At 39.9% G+C, this 16,457-nt stretch overlaps 1 protein-coding gene across 2 annotated transcripts in view; it reads left to right on the plus strand.

Moving 5' to 3' along the window:
- Positions 1-4,108: 4,108 nt before the first annotated feature.
- Positions 4,109-16,457, plus strand: part of cyth4b (cytohesin 4b) — a 35,435-nt gene continuing 23,086 nt past the window's right edge. For both annotated transcript variants that reach the window (XR_014197135.1, XM_082136202.1), the window contains exons 1-7: positions 4,109-4,265; positions 5,396-5,469; positions 6,623-6,687; positions 7,080-7,146; positions 15,683-15,801; positions 15,887-15,967; positions 16,053-16,165. Coding sequence is in view for 1 of the 2 variants with exons in the window: in XM_082136202.1 (XP_081992328.1) it covers positions 4,244-4,265; positions 5,396-5,469; positions 6,623-6,687; positions 7,080-7,146; positions 15,683-15,801; positions 15,887-15,967; positions 16,053-16,165 (541 nt within the window). In the remaining variant the exon portion in view is untranslated. The remainder of the gene's footprint in view (positions 4,266-5,395; positions 5,470-6,622; positions 6,688-7,079; positions 7,147-15,682; positions 15,802-15,886; positions 15,968-16,052; positions 16,166-16,457) is intronic.

Consider the following 16,457-nt stretch of genomic DNA (forward strand, 5'->3'; position numbering starts at 1 on the left):
TGTCAGCTGTGTTGTGTATTTCCCTGTGTCAGCTGTGAAGTGTATTTACCTGTGTCAGCTGTGTTGTGTCTGTACCTGTGTCAGCTGTGTTGTGTGTTTACCTGTGTCAGCTGTGAAGTGTATTTACCTGTGTCAGCTGTGTTGTGTCTGTACCTGTGTCAGCTGTGTTGTGTGTTTACCTGTGTCAGCTGTGTTGTGTGTTTCCCTGTGTCAGCTGTGTTGTGTGTTTACCTGTGTCAGCTGTGTTGTGTGTTTCCCTGTGTCAGCGGTGTTGTGTGTTTACCTGTGTCAGCTGTGAAGTGTATTTACCTGTGTCAGCTGTGTTGTGTCTGTACCTGTGTCAGCTGTGTTGTGTGTTTACCTGTGTCAGCTGTGTTGTGTGTTTCCCTGTGTCAGCTGTGTTGTGTGTTTACCTGTGTCAGCTGTGTTGTGTGTTTCCCTGTGTCAGCGGTGTTGTGTGTTTACCTGTGTCAGCTGTGTTGTGTGTTTACCTGTGTCAGCTGTGTTGTGTATTTACCTGTGTCAGCTGTGTTGTGTCTGTACCTGTGTCAGCTGTGTTGTGTGTTTACCTGTGTCAGCTGTGTTGTGTGTTTACCTGTGTCAGCTGTGTTGTGTATTTACCTGTGTCAGCTGTGTTGTGTCTGTACCTGTGTCAGCTGTGTTGTGTGTTTACCTGTGTCAGCTGTGTTGTGTGTTTACCTGTGTCAGCTGTGTTGTGTGTTTACCTGTGTCAGCTGTGTTGTGTGTTTACCTGTGTCAGCTGTGTTGTCGAAGCCTCGAGAGAGAAGAAAGTGCAGAGCGCGAAAGCACCAAAGTGACTGAAGGATTGCCGTAAAGCAGTATCTCTGGTCGCACGATGTGTATGACGTCATTGACATTTTAAAAGACTTTTTAAAGCAAATAAGTGACTCTAAAAAATCTAATACCCAGCAATGTGTAATTTATTTGCATCTCCTTTCGAATACAACATTCAAATTACTAGACAAAAAATTATATCTTGAGAAAAGTGGATTTTGAGGGGTATAGCGCCATAGACCTCCATTCATTCTGCACTCGTCCTGTGAGCGCCCTCATGTGGAGCCAGAGTGGAACTGCAACCAGTTCAGAAGCCGGAAGTTTACTGGAAGTTCTCCCCCTTATTAGACATTCTCTGATCTTATGCATTTCACTGGAACTAGTTGCTTTGAGATATTGAGGTATTGATGTTTCTACTAGAAAGGGCATGAGCATATATCATCTCTACAGGAGGTCTGATAATTTCCTCTGGTTATTCTGGGCTTTTACTGAAATCAGTCCAACAATAAACTCATCAGTTCCATATTACATGTGTGTGCAATCTTAAAAACATAAAAATATTATGGGATCAATATTCCGTCAAAAGTATTTTGCAGTCACGGGTAAAAAAATAATAAGAGTGAATCAAAAATGTAAATAAACATGAAATAAATATATATTGCACAAACTGGAAAAAAAAAAGAAGGCAAAATAATCAGAATAATGTGGCCACGGATCAAAATATAAGCGTGAATCAAAAAATATGTGGCTGGCCCACCCAATCAGAAGCTTGGCCCACCTTGGCCCCACACCACATAACAGCCAATCACAAAATTGTTCAATCTTCAATATTCAATAGCTGCTCTCACGCCACACACCATGTTCTTATGCAGTGAAACATACATCGTGGAGCAGAGAGGACACTGACAACGCGCTGACAGACAGGACAGGCCAGGTTACTTTTAATATTTATAATTATATACTTATAATAAAGTCTCAACTTTCAAATTTGGTCATTTTTTAACGCAATTTAAAAAATAAATACAGTTTTGTGGCTCTTTAATGTGTCTGACAGATCGCTCAGTTAAAGCTGCTGGTGAACCGATCATCACTTCCTTCTAGTTCATTTATAGCATCAAATAAACATAAATGAACATCAGAAGGAATGTTGTTTTAACCGTGGAGAGATGTCAGTACACAACGCGTTATTCAAGTTCAAATCCTCCAACGTTAATCTACTAATTCTCCTGACTGCTTTGTCGGACGCAGATGGCGGATTATGATTGGTCAGATCGCCTATCAATCAAACTCCCTGCGAAGTCTGAATCTTCATGATGACTTGTAATCAAGAGTTACCACACTCTGTAGCCTAATAAAACACAACATGCACAGATTTATTGTGGTAAAAAAAAAAAAAAAAAAAAAAAATCTAAATATACATAAGAATGTAAAAATAAAAATGTAAAAAATAACAATGGCCAAAAAGAATAATAATAAATAATTCTTAACAAAAACTGCATTTCAGATAAAATGTACATTTTTAGTTTGTAACAGTTTTCTAAAATGAGCAAAAAGCTGATGTTGTAAATGGTATAGTGATGTAAATAGTTATTTTAAAAGACCTGTCCCTTTTTATCAAATCTAAAGTTACTTAATTGATACAGGATCTGTTAAGGGGTAAAAAAAAATAATAATATTACAAATGCAAAAAGAGAGAATGTAAAAATAAACCTGTTAAACATTTTTATCTCTATATAGAGTTACTAAATAGTTGCAAAATATATATATATATATAAAAACACCCGGCCCACCTGGAACATCACTTGGCCCACCTTTCATCTCATATCTGGAGCCGGGCCTGGTCACCATTGGTCCACTAGTTCTAGATTGACAGCTCCTCCTCTAGCCAATCAACGAAGAGGGGGAGTTTAAGTCAGTCCAACAATAAACTCATCAGTTCCGTAATCCGTATAACGTTTGTGTGTGCAGTTTCAAAACGTATGCACAGGCTTCTTCCCAGCTAATGGGAATGTGTGTTTTAAGAATGGATTTGGGGATGTAAAAAAAAGTGTATTGTGTAATATTGTGATTGTCAAAACATTTGGTAACTAAACAGAGTTTTATGAAGTTTATAGTGACCCATGTTACAATGTTTACATGGTACGCTACTCTGTTTTTATTAATGCTTGACACAAATTTCACGATTTCAATTCAATACAATTCTTGTGATTTGATTACGATCTTGTTTCAATATCAATTCATTTGGATAAATATTAGGTACAGTAGATACATGTTATTTTTTCTGAAGAAAAAAAATATCTCCCCTAATGCTGTAAACACAGAGAGCCCTGCATCAATAACGCGTTATTTTAATGATAATAACAACGTTATTATATTTTAATAATATCGTCAAATCAAGTCGTCAAAACAATGATTGATCGATATTATGTATGAGGATTATACATTTCGGTTAGTTGTACTGCATCTTCAAATAGTTACTATTTACTAGATCGGGTCACGTGCTTGAACTGAGGCTACAGCGATCTGTCACGTCACATTAAGCGCCAAAACGGTATTTGTTGTTTGAATTTCGTTACAAAATTGACAGAATATGAGAGCTGAGAATTTGTTTCATAAGTTAAACTGCTCTGTCTGTCGGTGTCAGTTTCCTCTTTTCTTCGTGATTTTTCTGGATGTGGATGTTGCGTGAGGTGTGAAAAGTGTCAGTTGCGTGAGTCTCGCGCTGAATGCGTGACAGTGGCAGCCCTCAGCTCGATAAACGCTACTTTTTTTATTTTTTTATTGGAGAAATATATAGTCTAGAGTACAGTAAACTTAACAGAAATCAAATCCAAAGACCCTCCGTATTTTCCTTATGCAAACAAAAAACTAACAAAAGTTATAATTCCTTCGGCAGTCATAACTATATAATACGTACACATGCATACACAAATGAACTTAACATTCCTATACATGCAAATGCCATCTGCGTATAGCCTACTGTACATGCAAACATATGCACATCTTACAGCACATAGACAACTCCTAAAACAAAACAACGCCCCATCCTGGAGGAACGTTTGTTCATAACCTTGAGAGAACGTTCTTATAGCTGGAGTTTAACTTCTCTTAAAGCTACAGAACACGTATTTTAATGAATATAATGTTATTTGTGAGATTCATCATACTCTTTCTGCTTCACATGTGAGACTGTAGTGTGATTATGACCAGCAGAGGGCATCATCAGATCACATCACCTCTGTGCGTGTGTGTGTGTGTGTGTGTGTGTGTGTGTTGTGCTGGTGTTGTTGTGAGGTCCTGTGCTCCTCCTGCGGAAACCCTTGACTTCTGGTGTGAAACGAGTGTTTGCAGGGCAGGGCAGCTGATAGAGGAACTCAACAAACATGAAGAAAGTCTGACTCTAAACTCACAGCTTTAATGAAACAGGAGTTCAGCATTAAACAGCACAATGACTGAGTGTTGTCACACAGGTAAGAGTCCGTTTAACCTTAACTAACTCTCTCTCTCCATCTTCAGTCAAATTCACATTCAATATTCTATTGCAGGCTGTTCTTACAAATGTTTTATTAATAATTTGAATATTGGGGGTGATGTTTTATGTATCTGCACAACACCAGCAACTAGAGGTTATAGATGGTGAAAGTATATTTAACTACATATTATTTTTTACTATACAGTAACTGCAGTTTTTTAAATGTTGTAAAAAAATAATAATTCTTGGTTATTGAAATATATAATTCTTCAAACATTACGAAACATTACTTTTGAATGTTCTCTGAACGTTATGAAACAAGTAGTAACATTTAAAATACGTTAGATGAACTAAAACGTTTCAGATTTTTTATTTTATTTCCATAAACAATGTATTAATAATGTTTTTGTGCTATTGTTTTTTTTATTTTTTTATTTTTTTTTATTCACAATTTAGCACATATTACACACACAGCACAACAACATCACACAAAACAGTCGCGACAATACAGCTAATATATCGACTGGACAATAAAGACAGAGAAATAAAAAATTGCTATTTTAGAACAATGTTAAAGACCAGAAAACTTTGAATGAATGTTACAGGAATGCCGTTTGTTCATAACCATGAGAGAACTGATGGATTGAAATGAAAATCTGTAGTCCAGGATCAGATGAATTATTATCTGATATTAAAATGACTGATCTTTATTTTCTTCCTTTTATTTGTGCTGGTTTGATTTCATGCAGTTCAGCTCTGAGTTTGTGTCTGAACCTCTCGTTTCTGTCGTCTGTCTGCTGTGTGGATAGTCATGTCTGAAGTGAAACACACACACACACACACACACACACATGTTCAGAGGCCCCTCGCGCAGGAGCCAACGGCCCCCATGACAACAGATTTCCTGTTTCATAAAGCAGAACCCGGCGAGTGAGAAGCGTATTGTTCAAGTCTTTACCAAGAAGAGAGATCTCTAATCTGGTCATTAATCCTCCTCAGTGTTGATTGTAGACACTCACTGCTGTGTTCTGGGGCTGGTAACTAGTGTTTTACATGTGAGATCTCTCTCTGAATCTGCTGCAACACACACTCGCTCACCTGACCGTGTGTGTGTGTCTGTTTTCTCAGATTTGACGGTGGAGGAGCAGATGGAGATCGAGCGGCTGAAGATGCACAAACAGGTTCTGCTGGAGGACATTGAGGTGAGGAACACTCGCACAACATGTTTCTAACGTTCCCACAACGTTATGAAAACAGTCAGGGTCACTTGGTGACAACAGTGTGCAATATCTTCACATGCAGCTGTCAAGTTTCTGTATTGTAGTGTATTATATATATATTGTGTCTTAAATGTAGTTGTGTTGTCACGTGTGGATGCACCGTAAGGTTTGCTGATAGTTTCAGTGTATAATATATGCAATGACAATAAAAGGAAATTGAAAACATTATTTCTGAATGTTACAAACGTCCAGTTTTAAAAACGTTTTTTTCTTGGTTATTCAAACATTATGAAAACGTTACTTTGGATTGTTCTCTGAACGTTTAAAAAAATGTTAGACAAACTAAAACGCTTAAAAAAAAGAAAAAATTTTCAATGAACAAACGTTTTAATACGAATGTTTGTTCATAACTTTAAGAGAACCTTCCCTGAACGTTAGTATTTAGCTTATACTCGTAGGCCTGAATTTCAGCATCACATGTCAAACGATAATCTGTCTTTGTATTAATGTGTCCCTCAAATGTTCTGTTGTTTTGTCATTGTGGGTTTTTTTCCCGTTGTTGTTCCGTGAAAAAAAAAAATGTGGTGAAAAAAGAAGAAATGGTCCAAAATAACCTGAAGGACTCTTTCACGTGTAATATTGGACTCGTGGTTGTGTTTGTGTGTGTCTGGTGTGATTCTTAAATCATACACAGAACATGTTGATAACTTTACCATTTCTGAACGTTCCCTGAAGGTTACAAGCATTTTTTTTTTCTTGGTTATTCTGAATTTGCATGAATTTGCATTCTCCTTCAGCATTACCTGTCAAATGCTAATGTATTTGTAGATGTGTGTCCCTCAAATGTTCTGTTGGTTTGTCATAGTGGTTTCTTTTTTCCGTTGTTGTTCCGTGAAAAAGCAAAAAAACACAAAACAAATGTGTTAAAAAAAGAAGAAATGGTCCAGAATAACTTAAAAGCCTCTTTCTGGTGTCACACTGGACGCGTGGTCGTGTGTGTGTGTGTCTGGTGTGATTCTTCCGTCACATTCACAAGTGTAAAATAGACTCTGTAAATGAAAAAAAATGAAAAAAATGTGTCTTTATTATGAAAGCAGCTTCAGAAACCTGACGAGGTTTTTCATTTTTCTTACAGAAACTGAAGAACCAGATTGAAAACGTGATGGCAGATATTCAGGATTTCAAGTCAGCAGAAGACAAGTGAGTGAATATATGAATGATGATCTGAGAAAAGAGCTTTATTTATGTACTATTATAGCATTTATTCTTTCTGAATTATATTATTTTATATATAACATTTTCCTGAAATTTTTTTATATTTTCAGTTTTCATTTTCATTTTAGTAAAATTTTCGGTATTTGTTGTGTAATTTGTATTGTTTTTTTATTATTTTATTGTTTTTTATATTTATTTCAGATTTAGTTTTTATTTATTAGTTAAATAAAATTAGTTAGTTGTCAAGGTGACCTTTACATTTTTTGTTTAGTTTAATTTTTTCATCTGATATTAATATTTTTAAAATAGTTCTAGTCTCAGTTTTGATGAAACGCTGGTAATATAATTAAACGTTGTTTTGCTTGAATTGTTTGTAGTAAGACACTGGAGAGGGAGAAACGCTTCAGTAGTGGCAAGAAGAAGTTCAACATGGATCCTAAAAAGGTGAGATCTGGAGGAGTCAGATGATGATGATGATGATGATGATGATGTTAAAGGGTTAGTTCACCCAAAAATGAAAATTCTGTCAGTAATCACTCACCCTCATGTTGTTCCAACCCCGTAAGACCTTCGTTCATCTTCGGAACACAAATTAAGATATTTTTGATTAAATCTGAGAGCTGGCTCACTCCTCCATAGGCTTCTAAGACATTATAACTTGCTGGCCCAGAAAATGCATTAAAGACATCATTAATATAGTCCAAGTGACTACAGTGGCTCAATCTTAAGTTTATAAAGCGACGAGAATACTTTTTGTGCGCAAAAAAAACAAAAATAACGACTTTATTCCACTATTTATTTCCTTCTCTCTGAGCCTCGAGTTAGTTCACGTAGTGTAACTGCGTAGCGCTTCTGTATTATACGTCACACGCATCACACACATGACCAGCGTCGGCCAATAGTGAGCCTACGTGTGACGTACAACACAGAGGCGCTGCGCAGTTACACTACGTGGCTCAGAGAGAAGGAAATAAATAGTGGAATAAAGTCGTTATTTTTGTTTTTTTTGCGCACAAAAAGTATTCTCGTCGCTTTATAAACTTAAGATTGAGCCACTGTAGTCACTTGGACTATATTAATGATGTCTTTAATGCATTTTCTGGGCCAGCAAGTTATAATGTCTTAGAAGCCTATGGAGGAGTGAGCCAGCTCTCAGATTTAATCAAAAATATCTTAATTTGTGTTCCGAAGATGAACGAAGGTCTTACGGGGTTGGAACAACATGAGGGTGAGTGATTACTGACAGAATTTTCATTTTTGGGTGAACTAACCCTTTAACGAGACGCTTGATGGCGAGGGCAGTGGAACGTCTGACAGTCTCTCAGATCAGACACACACACACACACACACACACACACACACACACACACACACACACACACACACACTCACTGTAGGAGAGACTGATGTCATTATTCAACATTCAAATTTAAACTGCATTTGTGCTATATAGGTCTCTCTCTCTGTGTGTGTGTGTGTGTGTGTGTGTGTGTGTGTGTGTGTGTGTGTGTGTGTGTGTGTTTCTATCCCGGTCGGGACTTCAACCTGAATGCACACAGACTCATGGAGAATCGTGTCACTGTGGACCTAAAGTTTGTAAATCATACAGAATGAGTTTTTTTGAAAATATAAAAATTCAGAAAGTTTTATATGATGGGTAGGTTTAGGTGTAGGGTGTGTGTGTGTGTGTGTGTGTGTGTGTGTGTGTGCGTGTGACGGGTAGGGTTAGGGGTCGGGTTAGTGTATAAAAACCATTACATCTATGGAGAGATTGATGAAGATTAACAGACAGGAGGTTGTGTAGGATGAAGTCCTCAGGTCAACACCTGAAATACTTTTGGTTTTCTCATTCTGAGTCTTTGTGGTTTTGCTGCTGCATGTTTAGAAACAGCGAGGCCGACGAGCATGGAAAGAGATGACAGAGAGACACATGAATGTTTGATGTTTAATAAACACCACAAACACAGTCACAAACCTATAACTACACTGTAGACCACACACACGTACACTTGCGTTCAAAAGTTTGGGGTCGGTGAGATGTTTTAATGTTTCTGAAAGAAGTCTCTTCTGCTCACCAAACCTGCATATATCTGATCAAAAATACAGTAAAAACAGTGAAATATGATTCCAGTGTAAATCAGCTGTTTTCTATGTGAATATACACTCACCTAAAGGATTATTAGGAACACCATACTAATACTGTGTTTGACCCCCTTTCGCCTTCAGAACTGCCTTAATTCTACGTGGCATTGATTCAACAAGGTGCTGAAAGTATTCTTTAGAAATGTTGGCCCATATTGATAGGATAGCATCTTGCAGTTGATGGAGATTTGTGGGATGCACATCCAGGGCACGAAGCTCCCGTTCCACCACATCCCAAAGATGCTCTATTGAGTTGAGATCTGGTGACTGTGGGGGCCATTTTAGTACAGTGAACTCATTGTCATGTTCAAGAAACCAATTTGAAATGATTCGAGCTTTGTGACATGGTGCATTATCCTGCTGGAAGTAGCCATCAGAGGATGGGTACATGGTGGTCATAAAGGGATGGACAATGGTCAGAAACAATGCTCAGGTAGGCCGTGGCATTTAAACGATGCCCAATTGGCACTAAGGGGCCTAAAGTGTGCCAAGAAAACATCCCCCACACCATTACACCACCACCACCAGCCTGCACAGTGGTAACAAGGCATGATGGATCCATGTTCTCATTCTGTTTACGCCAAATTCTGACTCTACCATCTGAATGTCTCAACAGAAATCGAGACTCATCAGACCAGGCAACATTTTTCCAGTCTTCAACTGTCCAATTTTGGTGAGCTCGTGCAAATTGTGGCCTCTTTTTCCTATTTGTAGTGGAGATGAGTGGTACCCGGTGGGGTCTTCTGCTGTTGTAGCCCATCCGCCTCAAGGTTGTGCGTGTTGTGGCTTCACAAATGCTTTGCTGCATACCTCGGTTGTAACGAGTGGTTATTTCAGTCAAAGTTGCTCTTCTATCAGCTTGAATCAGTCGGCCCATTCTCCTCTGACCTCTAGCATCAACAAGGAATTTTCGCCCACAGGACTGCCGCATACTGGATGTTTTTCCCTTTTCACACCATTCTCTTTAAACCCTAGAAATGGTTGTGCGTGAAAATCCCAGTAACTGAGCAGATTGTGAAATACTCAGACCGGCCCGTCTGGCACCAACAACCATGCCACGCTCAAAATTGCTTAAATCACCTTTCTTTCCCATTCTGACATTCAGTTTGGAGTTCAGGAGATTGTCTTGACCAGGACCACACCCCTAAATGCATTGAATCAACTGCCATGTGATTGGTTGATTAGATAATTGCATTAATGAGAAATTGAACAGGTGTTCCTAATAATCCTTTAGGTGAGTGTATAGTAAAGTGTAATTTATTCCTGTGATCAAAGCTGAATTTTCAGCATCATTACTCCAGTCTTCAGTGTCACATGATCCTTCAGAAATCATTCTAATATGATGATTTGATGCTTCTTCTCTTAACTCCGCTTGCTAACTGTCTGTGTCCTTTCCGACGTCTTCAATAAGTCGCTGATTGGTTAAATCTCCTTAACATCACTGATTTTTTTGTTTGGCAAGATGTTGTTGAAGCTCTGGGCTACAGTTAGTTAAAGCTTCTCTTAACTCTCTCTCAGATGCAGTTCAGATGGGGTGCCTCAGCCCCGGCAATAAATGTCCTCACAGCCATAAGGAAGGAATCGGTGTCTATAGACGTGAGGAGCTCAATGTGGACACATCGAGTGTTCAAACACTTGAATATTATACCCCATCTTTTTTCACAGACTCGCCCTATTTTAATTTGGAAGGGCCCAAAACAGTCAGTGCTGTAAAAGGGAGGTTTGTGAAGTCTCAGGGGCTGTTTACACGACACCATTTTCAACTAAAAACGTAAAACCTTTTATGCATTTTGGCCGTTCATTTACGCAACAACAGCGTTTTGGGCGCCTGAAAACACAAACTTTTGAAAACGGGTTTCAAAGTGCAAGTTTTTGAAAACAAACTCCGTATAAACAACAAAAATGCGAATCTCTTAAGACGGGGACGTCATGCACATGCGTATTACGTGTTCATTCTATAGTGTTTCATCGCCATCTACTGGCCTGGCAGCAGAATACAGCGTTTTTAGTCGTTTTCGTGGATCCGTGTGAATGGGGATCGTTTTGATAATGGTGTCGTCTGTACGCGGCAAAAAAACAGGGATAAACGTCTCCGCTTTAAGCATATAGTTGTCATGTAAACGTACCCTCAGACAGGCTGGAGGTAGATCAGCCATTTTAGGGACCTCGGCTTTGTCCTTCCACTTGCGACATTTTGCGACACATGCCCCTCAGTTGTGCTGGAATTTACAAATTGCCTCACAACCTCTTAGTATCCACACATTTCTCCTCATTTCAGCAAGCACCCGTTCTTGTTCCTGGGTGACAGAGCTTACTGTCATAGTCCCGTATGAGCAGTTTGGTTGCTGGATGTTGAGGATGTTCTCCTGGAGTTCTAGACCTTCAAGCACGACGTAGACGTCCTCCAACCCGTATAAGCTGACCGGCTTCATCAAACTCTGGGGATAAACTGAGTAGGCGGTTTATAGTGGATACAGGCTAACCAGCTTTCAGTCGTTCATATTCCTTAGGGAAACTGTCACGTTGGATGTTTTGGAAGATGAGGCGTTTTGACTGGATTGGTTTGGGTCACTTTGACTGTGCTGGACTGTGGCTTCAACAAGGTCTTTCCATGTACTGTACTCACTGGGGTTTTGGGTTTTGAAACTCTGTTGACACCATAGAATACACTCTTTCTCTTCTCCACTTCAGGAGGTTTTAGGACTGGCATAGTGGGCGACTCTGATTCAGCCTGTAGTGAGAACGGTGGGCCTTGACTCCATCTGTTTGATGACACAAGCTCTTTTAGGCTGTGACCCCTTGTGAGGTCATTTGCAGGGTTTCAGAGAGAATCTACATATCACCATTCATGCTGATCCACTAGATCTTGAATTTCTGCTATCCTAGTCCCTCCGAAGACTTTAAAGGTGGAGTCTGTTAGAGTGGTTGTTTCCCCCGCCCTCCTCCTCAGACTTGCCAGTGTGAGGACATGCAACAGGAACGAGCGCAATTGAAAATGAAAGCCGAGGAGACTTACATACTGTAAGTTGATTAGTTGATTTATCCGCGTTTTAATATGCTCTCAATAATAGAGATTCTTAGGCTTTTTAGGTTGGGTAGAATCTGCAGTCTCTGACCCAATTTGCTGGCTGCAATACGCAGTGTTTTGGCATAAACTTGCATCCCGGGGTGTCGAAATACTATTGGGTGAACTGGCAGTGGGCGAGATCACGCACACCAAACATTTCAAAGTAAACTAACTAGCTGTAGAAGTGTTTTTCAGAGAAACTCAGCATGTTTCCTAAATATCTGCAAACATATTATGGTATTTTTATTCTTTAGTAGAGTGAAAAAGTTACATACAGCACCTTTAAAGCTATAAGACTCAGCCAGGAAAGGACTGTGGTGGAATCAAACCACAAGACCACTCGGCTTATTTCCATTGTGAGTTCGGTTTCTAGCAGCTTTGCCGGTTGAGCACCAGTAACTGCTGCACATAGCTCTAGTCTAGGGATAGTTTGTTTCCGTTTGGGGGCAACGTTGGATCTGGCAATGCAATGCAAGCTGAATTTGTCCTTCTTTGTCCTCAGTTCTCAGGTATGACACAGATCCGTATGCTTGTTCTAAGGCGTCACAAAATATGTGAATTTGTCGCTTAACATTGGGTTGGTCCATATCTACTAAGACATAGCACCGTGGGAGGGTAACTTCAGAAAGGCTGGGAAGCTCGTTCTCCCACTCGTTCCAGGCTTTCAGTAGGTCTGTTGGCAACATCTCTTTGTTTGTCCCACAGCTGCAGGACAAAGCCGAGTAGGTTTCTGTTTTCAGGCAGTAGGCAGACCTGATGAAACATGCCTTTTATGTCTCCACCCACCGCGACAGTATGGTCCCTCAACAGAACCCCCGAAAAGGTAAGGGCCTAGTGCAGGTGGTTTTGGCTTGTAGTGAGTCCATTGATTTCTGATCTTGTTTGGATCGTATGACCAGTCTTTAATTTTTGTGGGGACTTGGCTCTGTCTCCATCTACATCATCCAATGAGCTATCCACGAAGGTGTGCTCCCTGAAACGCAACAGAACCCCCAGAAGGGAAGGGCGTAGTGCAGGTCCTGCAAGGAGGCAGTCGTTGAGGTTATCACTCAGGTTGAACTCTGTTTTTGCCGTTATGATGAGCCATGTGGTGGAGAATAAACCATGATTCTTCCTCTGTGGTAACAGTCTGTTTCTGTTTCTCAAGTCTTTGGGGGCATGAAGCTGAGGCATGTCATCCTTGCACAGCAGTGGTGTGGCATAGTGCTTCACTCAATCTACCATCACTCTGGTGGGTTTGGCTTGTAGCTAGTCCGTTGATTTCTGATCTTGTTTGGATCGTATGACCAGTCTTTCATTATTGTGGGGAATGCTATCTCCTTGCCTAAGTCTCTCAACATTTCAGAACACTTCCTCCATTTGAGGAGTAACGGAAAGGTGTTGGCATTGCTGAGGCTGAAGCTGTTGCTGTAGATTGCTTGTTGGTCCTTGTAGCCCCTAACCCAGTCTAATTCTAGTTGCCACTGGACCTCCAGGTGGGCCAAGCGAACCAGTCTGTCCCTTAAGCCCTAGTTTCTGAGCTGTAGCTGGCAGTAGCATGGTTCTTTCGGATCTATCATCGAGCACTGCATAGGTGTTTAGGGTTTGATTCTTGTGCTGCAAGACAACAGGAATCATTTTCAGCAGAACATGTTTTGAACCTGCAGGCCTGTCAAGGTATAGGGACTCATTTGTGGAACTCACAAGGCAAGAAACCTCATTCTGTGATTGGTCATTAACTTCATGAAGGATTTGAAGGTGTTTCACATTAAACAGGCGACAGGGCTTTTTCATTGTGCAATGTTTTCCAGCAACGGTTGTTGTTTTTAATGCATTTTATCATCTCCTCTTTACTGAATTCCTGGTAGCTGGGACACTGGCATAGGAAATGCTCTGTACTGTCACAGTATGGGCACAACTCTTCTCTGTTCAGGTCTCTCTGCTGTCTTGGTTGGCTTTGAGAATGACAGTGTCTGTGTCACGGGTTTGATCCATAAAGAACAGTGGCAAATCTGGACTTAGCTACAGGGCCTGATCTTGGCTGCACCGTTTAACGTCTTTAACGTCTCTGCTCCTTCCTTAGATTTAGGTCCTCATAGTCTTGGCACCAGGATTCAAACTTAAGCCACTCGGCCAGGTCCAGAACAGTGTAGACTACACCAGATTGATAGGGCATGTGTCATGGAGCCACCAAACACTGTTGTCGTGCAAATGAACGGCCAGAACACATTCAAAGTTTTCTGTTTTCTGTTAGAACGGTGTGTGTTAAAGCTAAGTTAATAACTAATGATCTTTGCAACGGAAGTGAACATATCAAAAACTAACTTTAGCTGGACAATAAATATAATCTAGAGCTGCTGTAAAGCCAAAACAATCTCTGTTACTTTAATCTCCTGTTATCACTGTAAAGCTGCTTTGAAACAATCTATATGGTTAAAAGCACTGTATAAATGAAGGTGACTTGACTTGTTGTCTGAATGATACACTTAAATCTGGAGGGAGTTTACTTGGCAGACGGGCTACACGTGACCCACTCTGTAATTTCACATTACCTTCAGGACCCAATGTCCTCAGGAGACCCACAAGAGCTTGGATTTGAAGGGCAAATCTATCGAAATTGGCCAAATCTCTAAGCTGAACATCAGGGGCATCCATTACTGCTGCTGTTTTAGTTAGGGCTAACTGGTGAGGTCTCCAAATCTGTCAGTAAGTGCACTCATAGTGCCTGTGTATGGCCAAGGGGAATTGAGGAATTGGTCAGCAATTTGGCTCTTCAGACTTCAGGTGATCTAAGGACTTCTACTGTTCGGGAAGTTTCTAGATCTGACGTCACCAATAAGTTTGTCACTGATTGATTAAATCTCCTTAACAATATAATATTAGTCCTGTCAACATTCACGTTAAAATATTTAACACAATTAACGCAGCATCCGTTCATTTTTCTGTCATCCTTTGGCTACCGTTACATTAGCTATATGATCATGCTCTTGTTTGCAAATGCTTTTAAACAATTAAAGCGTGACAAGACAAAAGAGGCCTCACAGCTGTCTTTACACACACACACACACACACACACACACACACACACACACACACACACACACACACACAGACACACACACACACACACACACACACACACACACACACACACACACACACACACGACGCACAGAAAGACGCACCACAGTATCGTGCCCACAGACAGCGCACCAGAATCGAGCTCTCTTTCGTGCTTATTTTATTGGGACATCAGTAGCTGTATTAATATCAGTAATATTGGCCTTCATTCATAAAAAGATGCCATTAAACAAATATTTAAAATATAGTCGTTTCTACTTTAATTTTGAAATTAACTGTGAAATTATTATATTATAAAATATATATTAAAATATATTAAAAACATAAAAAACAAGTGTTTTTTTAATTGCAATTAATCACGATTAATCACAGAAAAATGTGTGATTAATCTAGTTAATTTTTTTAATCGATCGACAGCACTAAATATAATATAATATTCTATTCTATTCTATTGCAGGTAAGCAAAAGTGAACCAGTGTATCAGTTTCTGTGATTTCGGTTTGAAGGTTTTAGTCTTTTCTTTAGTCATTTTGTAGAAAAGGGAAGTAGTGGTTTGAAGGAAAATCTCTAAAAGCAGATGTTGACCTGGGGAGGAACTTGTGTGGATGCTCTGATAATCTCAGATAAACTACAGCGCGTCTTACGGAATCTTCAGTGTTTTATCTGTGTGACAGCGAGCGAGCGAACGGCTCAAACGTCTCTGTGTTTCAGGGAATCAAGTATCTGGTTGACAACCAGCTTGTGGAGTGGAAACCAGAACGAGTGGCCGAGTTTCTGTATAAAGAGGAAGGACTGAATAAGACTGCCATCGGAGACTTCCTGGGAGAGAGGTGACTTATGAGCCAAACACACACACATCAGATCTGTGTGTGTGTGTGTGTGTCCTGATGAATGCATCTCAATCTGATGTTTCAGGGAGGAGATGCACCTGCAGATTCTCAAGGCGTTTGTGGAGCTGCACGAGTTTTCAGATCTCAACCTGGTCCAGGCGTTACGGTGAGAAGAACTCGAGCTCCTTCACACACTCATTCACACACGTGAAGGACTCGTCTTATTAGTGATTCTCTCTCTCACTCATCAGGCAGTTCTTGTGGAGTTTCCGTCTGCCGGGAGAAGCGCAGAAGATCGACCGCATGATGGAGGCTTTCGCCACACGTTACTGTAACTGCAACGCCAACGTCTTCCAGTCCACAGGTGAAGCGCAACTCCAAACCCATCAGAGTCAACTTGCATAATTCATAATATATATTACACCCTATAATTACTATATTTGAGTATTTGAAAACAGAAACTCATGGAAGCTTGTTTCTGTCATGGAATAAAAAATATTGCGTAATATTGGAATTTGGACTTTTTTATGTCTCATAATTCAGTCTTTTGTTTCTGGAATAAAAAAAATGTAAAAAGTCCCTCTGAGGTGAAAATCCAGCTTTTAATGTTGTTTATGTGTCTATGTGGTGTGTTTAATATGCTTTAAGATAAACCA

This window comes from Leuciscus leuciscus (assembly GCF_965113295.1).
Source record: "Leuciscus leuciscus genome assembly, chromosome: 14".
NCBI classification, from domain to species: domain Eukaryota; kingdom Metazoa; phylum Chordata; class Actinopteri; order Cypriniformes; family Leuciscidae; genus Leuciscus; species Leuciscus leuciscus.